The 12073-nt window shown below is 39.3% G+C and overlaps 1 protein-coding gene across 3 annotated transcripts in view; it reads left to right on the top strand.

Moving 5' to 3' along the window:
• The window catches only part of KLHL13 (kelch like family member 13), a 170465-nt gene that overhangs the window by 58352 nt on the left and 100040 nt on the right, over positions 1-12073 (top strand). For 2 of the 3 annotated variants that reach the window (XM_058658639.1, XM_058658638.1), the window contains exon 2: positions 11222-11295. The exons of the other annotated variant lie outside the window; for it this stretch is intronic. In XM_058658639.1, the coding sequence (XP_058514622.1) occupies positions 11246-11295 (50 nt within the window). In that variant the 5' untranslated portion in view covers positions 11222-11245. The remainder of the gene's footprint in view (positions 1-11221; positions 11296-12073) is intronic. 3 annotated transcript variants of the gene reach the window in all.

Raw genomic sequence — 12073 nt, 5'->3', positions numbered from 1 at the left:
AAAACACCTTGTTTAGCTTTGTGTATCACTTCACATCTGCTCACATATCCCTACTTCAGGATAGAGATGATGTCCAATTTTAAAAATGTGTTTATATTTGAGAGAAGATGTGCAGGGAGAGAGAGAAACAAGGAGGCCCAGTCCCGTTTACTCCTTTACACTCTAAGTGCCCACAGTGTCTGAGGTTTGATGAGGCTGAAGCTGAGAGCCAGGAGCACAGCCCAGCTCTCCTACCTGGCCCTGGAGACCAGCCACTGGAATCGTCTCTGCTGCCCCCTAGAATCTGTGTTGGTGAGAAGCTGAAGTCAGGAGCCACAGCTAGACTTAGAACCCGAGCACTGCTATGGAACTTGGGCATCTTGTCTCAACTGCTAGGCCAAACACCAGCCTTGTTTCTTTTTTTAACAACACATTTTAGAACCCAGTGCAGTAGCCTAGCAGTTAAAGTCCTCACCTTGCACGCACTGGGATCTCATATGGGCGCTAGTTTGTGTCCCAGCTGCCCCACTTCCCATCTAGCTCCCTGCCTGTGCCCTGGGAAAGCAGTTGAGGACGGCCCAAAGCCTTGGGACCCTGCACCCATGTGGGAGACCCAGAGGAAGTTCCTGCCTCCTGGCTTCAGATCAGCTCTGCTCTGGCCATTGTGGCCACTTGGGGATGGTAGATCTTCTCTGTCTCTCCTTCTCTCTGTTTTTTATGGCTTTCCTATAAATAAATAAAACATAAGTAAATCTTAAAAAAAAAACTACACATTTCAAACATGCCAGAAAGTATGGGATTCAGTATAACTGCCTAAGTAACTACTCCTTAGCTATGCAAATCCTTGAAACATTGCTGCTTTTTTTAAAGACTCTTAACGAAAAATTAGATGCAAATAATGCTCCTAGCACATTCCTTCATGTTTGTGTTCTCCCTCCTTCTCCTGAAGGAACCACTATCCAAAATATGGAGTTGTACTTTTCCGTGACTACTGTTTGTACTTCCCCAACTGCGTGGGGGTGGGGGTGGGGGAATTAATGTGTTTTGAAATGTATGTAAATACTATTATCCTTAACTTTCCATGAGTTCAAAATTTAATTCTCTAATATCTCCCGTTGTGAAAACCAATAAAAAAATCACCTACTTTCATCTTATATCTCACTCTATCTCCCTCCCTGTTCTGTGTTCTTTGAAGGAAATACTCTGTTAAACAGTTGTGTGAACTTCCTGTCTTAACTTCTTAGCACTGTTCTACTTTTATCCCTCTTTCTTCCCTCCCCTCCACTTCCTCCTTCTCTTCCTACTTTCCTCTTCTTCTCCTGTTCTACTTCTGCTGTTTTTTTGACAAGGGGAGAGAGAGGGAAAAGTGAGAGAGAAAAAGAGAAAGAAAAAGAAAAAGAGAAAGAGTGTGCTAGTGTGCTGCTAGCTTTCATTTTCTGGTTCATAATTACCCACAGTGTTTGGGACTGGGCCAAGCTGAATCCGTATTCCAGGAACACAAGCCCAATATCCCACAAGGGTGGCAGGAGCCTAGTGATTTCATCGATCACCTGCTGCCTCCCAATATGTGCATTAATAGGAAGTTGGAGTCAGGAGTGGAGCTGGGACTTAGCCCAGGCACTCTAGTATGGCATGTCAGTATACTCTCTTGCGGTTTCACAGTTAGGCCAAATGCCTTCTCTGCATTCATTTTTAAGTTGATACTAGTCAGCATCTTGTTCCTGCAACTCCAGAAAACCTGCTATTACCAAGATTTCTTTTAGCCCCCATTATGCCACAACAAGTTGCAATTTCTCACTGCGTGAATGAATCTCAGTAGCCTACAATACACCCATTTGCTTTTTTCTTTTAAAAAATTATTTTTCATGATATGGTTCCATAGGGTCATGGATTTCCCCTTACAGCCTCCCCATTCCCTTACCCTCTCTGTTTTTCCATATGTTATGACAGCATAGTCCTCAATCAACAGTCATAATTCCAACATTCTGCTGTTTGAGTTATCCGTGACATTGTAGGTATAGACAATGATGGAAAGTCTAGCATTCTATTGTCAAGATATATTTGACAGTTTCATTGGGAGTCCATTTTTGATTTGAAATAGAGATGTGTCCTGCATTGTATCTTCATGTCTCAATATGATAGTCTCTATTATACAATCCTTCTAAATGACTATATGTACATGCATGTTCACCTATATATGTATTAATCTTGTATTTTGTATTAGGTTGCCTTATGTCAGAAAGAACATATGATATTTATCTGTTTGGGATTGACTTACTTCACTGAGCATAATGGTCTCTAGTTGGGACCATTTTGTTGCAAATGGTGGAATTTCATTCTTTTTGATGGCTGGGTAGTATTCCATCGAGTAGATGTACCACAATTTTTTTAGCCATTCCTCTTTCAGTGGGTATCTTCGTTGTTTCTGTGTCAACACTATTGTAGATTGTACTGCTATAAATATAGGATTACAGTTCACTTTAATTTTCATTTTTATTTGAGAATGAGGTAATGGAGAGAGAGCTAGATAGATAGGTATTCAGATGGCCGATTTACACCCCAAATGTCTACAATAGTCAGGGCTATATCCAGGATCCAGGAACATTCTGAGTTTCTCATGTGGGTTGGTTATAGGAATCCAAGTGTTTCAGCCATCACCTGCTGCCTGCTAAAGTGTATATTATTAGGATGTAGAGGCAGGACTTGAACCTAGGCATTCCAGTTTGTGCTGTGGGTATCCCAAGTTGCATCTTAACTAACCACTGTTCTTTAGCCATGTCTCAATTCTTTCTTCATATATAAGGAGACTTCAGAAAGTTCATGGAAATGGAGTTAAATTTTGCTTTGGCGCGAAAGTTTTTTTTTTTAATCACATAGCAGAGGGATCAATTTTTCATCTGCTGGTTCATTCCTCAAATGGCTGTGACCTCCAGGCCTTACCTGGCTGAATCCAGGAGCCTGAGTATTGTGCTTGGGTGGCAGGGGTCTAAACACCTGAGCCACCATCTGCTGCTTTCCCAGGCACACCAGCAGGGAGCTGGACCACAAGGGAAGTAGCCAGGTCAGTTACGAGCATCACAGCATTAGCCACTACACATAATATTTCTGTACAAATATGCCCAACTACCTGGGTCCCTAATATGCAAGTGGGAAACTGTGACGGACTTCCTGACTCCACACTTGCCCAGACCTGGCTGTTGTGGCCATCTGGGGAGTGGAGCAGGAGATAGAAGACATTTCTTTCTCTGTAGACTTCTATTACTGTGTTCATCAACCAATTAGCAATTAATTAATTAATAATTTTAAGAGGCAAAGAACTGATGACCTGGGAAGGCAATAGAGGCTGGCCCAAGTCCTTAGGCCTCTGCACCCATGTGAGAGACCAAAATGGCACTCCAGGCTTCTAGTTTCAGCCTGAACCGTCCCTGGCTATTGCTGTCATTTGTGGAGTAAATTAGCAGATAGAAGATCTCTCTCAGTCTCTCCTTTTCTCTCTGTGAGTCTTTCAAATAAAAATGTATAGTTTTTTTTTAAAGTAAGTTGGATAGTTTAGGATCTTGTGAGGCACTCACATACATACCTCATGCTAATATTGGCCTTTCAGACAATTAAGGGAAAAGGGAGGTGATGAAATAAGCAGTGTGTAGACAATTTGGTACTGATTTTCTATAAAGCAGGATTGCATGCCACTTCACTTCTTATCCTAAAATAAATTCCCAAATAATTAAAAACTTAAAAGTTAAAATACGAAGCTGAAAGAGTTCCAAATAGAAAATCCCAGTTGCAAACATGTAAAATCGTGGAATGGAGAAGGCAAACTTACCCCCCCGAAAGAAACCCCTCAAATCATAAAAGCATAATGAATCTGATAATAGACAAAAATAAAGTTCTTTACTTCAGAAATGCCAAAGTCAGTGGCTGGATTTAGGTGCAGCAGGATGTGGTGAAGTGCATTAAACTTTCACTTGTGACTCCAGCATTTTGTATCAGAGTGCCAGTTGGAATCCCATCTGCTCTGCTTCTGATTCAGGTTCCTAGTAATGCACCTGGAGAAATAGTGAATGATAGCTCAAATGTTTGGATCCTTGCCACCTACATAGGAGACTGAGATGGAGTCCCTGGCTCCTGGCTTCAGCATGACCCAAACCCTGTGGGCTGTTGTGGCCACTGTGTAGTGAACCTGTATAAATGGACAATAGACTGAACTTTGCTTTCCTATTCTCCCTCCCTCTCCTGCTCCCTTAGTTTCTCCCTCACCTTCTCCCCCTGCTTCTCCCCCCTCGCTTTATCTCTCCCTCTGTATTTCAAATAAATAAGATAAATCTTTTTAAAAATACACAAGTCAAGGCATATAGTGCTAATCTGCCACCCGCTACACCAGCATCCAATATCAGAGTGCCAGTATGAGTATTGGCTACTCTGTGTTCAATTCAGCTCCAGACTCCTGCCTTCAGCCTGGACCAGCCTTGGTGTTTGTAGCCATTTCGGAAATGAACCAATGAATGAGAGGTTGGTCTGTCTGTCTGTGTATCTTTATCTCTCTCTTCCTACCTCCCTGTCCCTTTATCTTTCAGCCAAATAAATAAATCTTTAAAATTTTCAGAAGTCCAGAAGCAATTGATTACCTATCAAAAATGTTAGAAATATGTATGACAGGCAACAAAAGAGCTAATTTAATGTACTTCCACAAATTAAGAAAACATGATAGCAATGCATTGACCAAGTAACATAAGCAGGAAGAAATTCAAGTCATTAAAAAATATATCAATTCTGGTTAAGTTGAGGAAGTGTTTTCTAATACAAAATTCGATTGTGTTTATATACATGTATGTATACAAAACACGAGCTGTTCATTTCCATTTTTGTGAGAGGGCATAGGAGTTTGGGGAGGATGTTTAGCTTTTTCTGTGTTCCTCTGTTCAACTTGCTTTTTTATTTTTAAAGATTTATTTATTGTTATTGCAAAGTCAGATATGTATAGAGAGGAGGAGAGACAGAGAGGAAGATCTTTCGTCCAATGGTTCACTCCCCAAGTGAACGCAATGGCTGGAGCTGAGCTGATCTGAAGCCAGGGGCTTCTTCCAGGTCTCCCACACGGGTGCAGGGTCCCAAGGCTTTGGGCTGCCCTCAACTGCTTTCTCAGGCCACAAGCGGGGAGCTGGATGGGAAGCTGGGCTGCTGTGATTAGAACTGGATTAGACCATACGGGATCCTGGTACATTCAAGGTAAGGACTTTAGCTGCTAGGCTACGTTATCTTGCCGGGACCTTTTTTTTTTTTTTTTTTTTTTTTTTAAGATTGGTGGTTGATTCCAAAGGCAATGAGACAGAGAGACAGATCTTCCATTCCCTGATACATGCCCTACATGGCTGCCAAGGGCTGGGGCAGTCCAGGCCAAAGCCGGGAGCCAGGATTTCGATCCTGTTTTTAAAATGTGCGACAGAAGGGATCCATCTGCCTCAACAAAGCCTTGCTGTCTTCCCAGGCTCATGAGTAGGAAGCTGTATTAGAAGCAAACCAGGTGGGACTCAGATTAGTGCTCCAGTATAAAATGTCAGTGTAGCAAGTGGTAGTCCAACTTTGTGCCACCATACCTGCCCTCTTCTTCAGCTTTTATTTCACAATTCTCTTAGCTTTGCTCCTACTTTTTTCTCTTTTTTTTTTCTTTTTTGTCTAGTTTGCTTTCCTCTATTTTGTTGGACTCCCCTCTTTCCATGAGAAATACACATTTGAGTAATATTTCTTGGTCTTGTCATTGAATTGGCAAGTATTGCTACTTCTGCCTTTCCAGTTTTCTGTTGGATCCTGCATGATAAGTGTGGTAATTTATAAATAAGTTGAAATCGGACATCAAGATGGCGGAATAGGGTAAGGACACGTTTAAATGGACGGAAAAACATTTAATCAGGATGAAGCAGAGAGGACACATTCCAGGAAATAGGAAAGGACAGAACAACAGCAGAGGGGTACCTGGAAACGGACAAATACAGGAAAGTAGCGGACATAACAGTGTGGTGTTGCAGTGACTGATACTCCAGCAGAATTCAGCTAACAGTGATCTGAACTCCACCAGCAGCCGGAACTCCACCAGCAACCAGGTGGGAAGGGACTTTTACTGGGAGCTTTGGAGGTCAACCCAGACAAAGAACTGTCCATCCTGCTGGTCCGTTTGATTTGACCAGGAGCAGAGCCAGAGCAGCAGATCACAGATGGGCAGTGTGAGAACAGGGTGGATTTCACAACCTGGTAAGCCCGCTAGAGCTGAATTGGGTGCCATTTTGCTTAAAGAGGCAAAGGCAAGGGAAAGCACTGAGCATACGCTGAGCTAGAAGTGAACTCATTTCTGACTCAGTGAACTGCAGCAACATGGCATTCTACAGGTTCCAACCAAGACAGGTCTAGGTAGCCCTCAGACCTGATGGCCAGCAGATCAAGAACTGTAGTAGTGGTACGTCAGGTGCCATTTTGTACACTGTGGCAATAGCTTTAGGACTGCAGGGGACAACAGTGAATTGCGCATGTGCTGAGCTCGTGAGAACTCACTGAGATCCCTAGATAGCACTGGTCCCGCAGGAAAATAATACCGACTGTGGCATCGTACCAGTCAAAATAGGTCCGTGTGGCACCAGACCTAACGTCCAACAGGTTCCAGCAAGATCAGCGCCACCAACTACCTAACTATATAGGATACCTGGTGTCTCCCTGATCCTGGGACCTGCTCCAACCGGAAGTGGGAGAAAGGTTGCAGAGACAACGGTGCAGCCTCAGCACAGTATCACAAGAGGTGGAGATTGGTGAGCCAGGAGCTGGGGCTGTGGAGACCATGGTGGAAATCTAACATAAGAACCCAGACCTGGAACTTGCTAGAGGTTGTGGCACAATTGACTGCAAGCAAAGAGTTGTGTACCAACTACAATAAGTAAAATCGCATTGTAGACCTGTGGGTGACACAGCTTAGAAACCTGCCCCAAGGAGAAGACTCTGCTAACCAGAAGTGCAATGACCAAGAACAAAAGAAGAGACAAAATGCACAATGAATATTACTGAAAACTCCCCTGCAATGGAGCAAAACCCTATGCCAATCTCAGAGTTCACTGAGGAAGACATCAATAAAATGGGGGACACAGAATCCATAAAACTCATTTTAAAGCTTCTGATCAACAATGAGAAGCACATACAAGAGTTCAAAGAATTTAAGTAAGCAATAAAGCATATCAAGGCTGATATATCAGAAATGAAGAACACAGTAGAGCAAATTAAAAGTACAATGGAGAGTCTCCAAAATAGAATGAAGCAAGCAGAAGAAAGAATCTCAGAATTGGAAGATATTTCCTATCACCAGGGGGAAGCAAAGAAAAAACTGGAAGCAGAGCTAGATCAGGCTAAAAATAGTATTCAAGAATTGAAAGACACTATTAAGAGGCCAAATATAAGAGTTATGGGAGTCCCAGAAGGTGCAGAAAGAGAAACTGAGTTTGCAAATGTATTTAATGAAATAATAAGGGAAAATTTCCCTAATCTGGAGAAAGAATTGGGAAACAACATCCAGGAGGGTCACAGAACTCCTAACAGGCTTGATCTAAAGCGATCTTCACCAAGAAACATGATCTTCAAGTTCTCTTCAATTGAACATAAGGAAAAGATCCTTAAATGTGCACATGAAAAAAATCAATTGACATAAAAAGGAATGCCAATTAAACTCACAGGAGACCTCTCACAGGAAACTCTACAGGCCAGAAGAGAATGGAGGGACATATTCCAGATTCTAAAAGAAAAAAATTGTCAGCCTAGGATAACATATCCAGCAAAGCTTTCTTTTGTCTTTGAAAATGAAATAAAATCATTCCATAGTCAAGAAAAGTTATAAGAATTTGCCTCTTCCAAACCTGCCCTACAAATGATACTTCAAGATGTTCTCTTGACAGAGAAGAGGAATAGCACCTACCAAAACCAAAGGCAAATGAGAAGAACATCCCAGCGAAATGACAACAGAAGACTAAATCAATGAACAGCCCATTCCTAAAATGACAGGACCAAAGTACCATCCATACATATTAAACTGAAAGTAGATGGCTTAAGCTCAATCAAACATCATATATTAGTAGACTGGTTTAAAAAACAAAACCCGCCTATTTATTGTCTAGAAGAGACACACTTCACCAACAAAAATCAGCGGAAACTATATCGCATGAATTTTGTTGTTTTCTGTTAGTTTCATCTCTTCAAAACACTTTCTTCTGATTAAATCATTCAATGACTCCTAGATCATACAGTAGCATCATTTTCTTCAAGAAAGTTCTTGATTTTCATTTCTTCAGCTACACGTTAGTCATTTAGTAGCATATTATTTAACTTCATGGTGTTGTGAATTTCTTTTTTCTTCCTGTTGATTTTGTTTTGTTGATTTTGTTTTGTTTTCATTTAAGGGGATGTATAGTAGCTGTGTAATGGAGACTGTCATATCTAGTAACATGTCATTTAACTTCATGGCATTGTAAATTTCTATTTTTCTTTCTATTGTTGATTTTGTATTATGACTTTTCATTTAAGGTGATGTACAGTAGCTGTGAAATGGAGACTAACATATCCAGATGTGAGTACACAATGTAGTATGCATTTCTACTTCCAGACAAAGATGGACTTACAATGAAACTGTTAACTATATCTTGACAATAGGCTGCTGGACTCTCTGCCATTGTCCATGCCCGCAATGATGGACATATGACTGTGTATGAAGAACTATACTTTAGTAATGATATAGAGGAACTGGGTGGGGAGGAGGGAATGGGGGAGGGGATAAGGAAAATGCCAGGAGCCTATGGAATTGTATCTTAAGATGATAATAATAATAATAAAATGTAAAAAAAATATTTTGAAATCATCCTATAGTTTTTCTTTGAGGTGTTTCCTTATCTGTATCCTATCTGACTTGATATAATCACCTGCTCATTAACTAAGTAGATGTTATGAATTTATTTATCTTTGATGTCCCATTTTAACATCTGTCAGTGATCTTTCAGTCAGCAAATCTTAGTTGTTTCTATCCCCGTAGCCCTTGACTGTGCTACTTAGCTCTCACGCTGGGACAACAGGAGTTATTTTTAACGTTTTCTTTCTGGTCCACTACCATGTTTTGACCAGTGCTAATATATATTTATTAAATATGTATACTTAATATATAAATATGCTCTTGTGACATCACTATGCATTGAACATATAAATAACACTAAGTTTATATATAATATAAATATCTGTATATTTAATTCTGACTAGAATTAATTGGTTTTAGTTTATCTCTTGTAAATTTGATTATATTCATTTATGGACTCTCCTTTCCTATCCTGATTAAAACAAGGGTGAAAGAATTGAGTAATTCAGTAATACAAAGATCAGGAGTGGAAGCACTGGCAGTTGTAGCATTGCAACTAATTTTTAACTTAGAGCAAAGGTAATTCAAGGGGAAAATAAGGCAGGTGTAGAGAACAGAGAGGGAGGGAGGCAGAGAGAGAGAGAAAGAAAGTGAATGACAGAGAATGAATGAGAACACCCGAAGTGGGGTTTAACTTTTATAAGGAAACCACTTCTGAGACAATGGTGTAATTTGTGAAGGTGATGTCCCTGTGACCCAGACACCTAACATTAAGCCCCACTGCCCAACACGGCAGCATTGATGAATACATTAAAACCATAGCGGGATTAAGAGAAAGTTTTCATACCTAATTTAGAGACCTAGACCCCTATATTCTGTGATGTAGTAAAATAAGGCTTGGGTTATTTGAATTCATATTAGTAGATTCCTAGTAGTAATCTGAATATGGTTGTTATTTCTTTTGAAACATCTCCTACCAAATCGTAAAGCATAAATAAAGCTAAGATTGTTAACATCTTAAAATTCTGTAAATATCTGTATGATTTTAGAAAAACAAGTTAATCCAACAATTGATTGCTTAATTGCATTACTTCTAATAATGGGTTTGGAAGGAAAAAAATATTGTACAGATGATCAAATTTTGTTATTTGTTCCCTCTTATAAAGAAATGGAGTTATTCTTTTCTCCTTTTACTGATTTTTCTTAAGTTAAATGGAAAAGATATTGTATACAATGAATAACCCTTTCCCCATCTAGCTTGATTATTTTAGTTCTTCACATAGCTTTATAGCATACATTGAAAAAATACTTGTTTATGTATGTGTTTTGAAAATTAGGGAGACAAGGAGAAAGAGAGAAAAATCTTCCATCCCTGGTTTATTCCTTAACTACATCAGCTGGGGCTAGACCTGGCTGAAGAGTCTGGAACTTCATCTGGAAAGTAGTAAAAGCACCAGGACCTTCTTCGGTTTTCACAGGCTCATTTGCAAGGAAATAGATCTGAAGTGGAGCAGCCATGACTTATACCAGTGCTCAGATATGGGATGGCAGCATTGTAACCAGTGCCTCAACCTCTTATGACACAATTCCAGTCACAAACATGACTGCATATCATACATTTTTGTGCAAATATTAGATATCATAATTTTCTCTTCTCACTGCAATGAATTAATTTTGTTCACTATAAACAATGAAATACACATTTTCTTCCCCATATATAGAAAATGAGTAAAATAAATGAACAAAATATACATTGCACTTGATAGATGCACAAAAGCAGAATTGTAGGTAGTTTGATTTACTCAAATTCTCTTACCCCCCACTGCCCTCAAAAACAAAATAACCACCAAAACCAAAGTTCAGACCAGATCAAGAAAATAATATCCCTACCCAAAATCTTAATTTTTAAGATTTGAAAATATTATGCCTTTCTAGTTTGCATTTTGTGTACCCATTTTTTAGATTGCCTTCTAAGGCCCCAAATCACCCAGGGACATGGGAAATAGCACTTTCTGTGTATCTGCTGGACATGTGTGCCTTGACTAATCATTTCTCTTGCCTACCCCAACTTCATGTCCACTCCTCAGGTTTTTGGATTCCCCGTTTAATCTGACATCCTGTGTACTCGGTTGACTTTCCATTGATAACTACTAGTTGCTGATGTCATGAAATTCAGTCATTACTACTTATATATTTGCATTATTTCACTTTTTTAAAAAAGAAAATGTATTTCTTAAGATGTGATTTGTGCATGAGTTATGAGGACACGTATTTTGGTTTAAAAATAATCATGGAATGTATGAAATATTAATATGAATACTTAGAAATCTAGTATTTTCATAGTAAATATTGGTTTCTTTTCTTCCTGAACAGGTCATTATCCAACTTTTAGAGGTGATGGATCATCTGCATAGAGGGGAATTGGTTGCTGCAGTACTCCGTAACCGGTATATTCATGGAAAAATTTACTTTGTTATCTAATGTGTCTCCCTAGATATTCATATGCTTATTATACCAGACAGTTGGCAAATATTTGTTGAATGCCTGGCAACACATGAGAAAAATTTTCTATGTGAATGAATAAAAGAATGAGTGACAGAGAAAAGAAATAAAGAGGATGTTAGTTTATCTTGAGCTAATGTAAAAAGCAATATAATTAGAAAACATAATTGATATAAATTGAATACCTGTAACATAGTCAATGAAGGCTTTTTTAATTTATAGTTTTAAAAGCATATTTGTGGGTTAATCCTGGTTTCCATAGCTTAAGAACTGAGGTTTCAACAAAGCTCTTTTTTAAAAAATAGGATTGCTGTAGGATTGGATGTATATTTCCGTTACTTAAAATCATGTTGAAACCTCTTGAGGGAGTTACTGTGAGGCATTTGAAACCACCTGTGGCAATTTGGGATTTCTGAGTCCATGCTTTAAAGCAATGCAACCATGTTTTGCAGATATGAAAGAGTGTCTCAAACTCCTAATAGCTTGATTGTACACTTTGGTTGAAGTACTTTGAATAGGAAAGTAGAGTTGTTTGTGTTCTGGTTGTAAGGCCTCTGACAATCTACTCTTGAGGAACTTTTTTATTGATATGATTCTGTAGATATAGGGATTCTCCCTCCCACCTCTCTGGTACTTCCTCATTATGGTTTTCACTTTGCATTTTCCTCTTGCATAATGGCATATGTTTTCATATTTGCATCAGTTATTTGGATATCTTTCAGT

Source organism: Ochotona princeps, chromosome X (genome assembly GCF_030435755.1).
Source record: "Ochotona princeps isolate mOchPri1 chromosome X, mOchPri1.hap1, whole genome shotgun sequence".
Lineage (NCBI taxonomy): Eukaryota > Metazoa > Chordata > Mammalia > Lagomorpha > Ochotonidae > Ochotona > Ochotona princeps.
The sequence above is the reverse complement of the archived record's forward strand: the minus strand, read 5'-3'. Positions and strand labels throughout refer to the sequence as shown.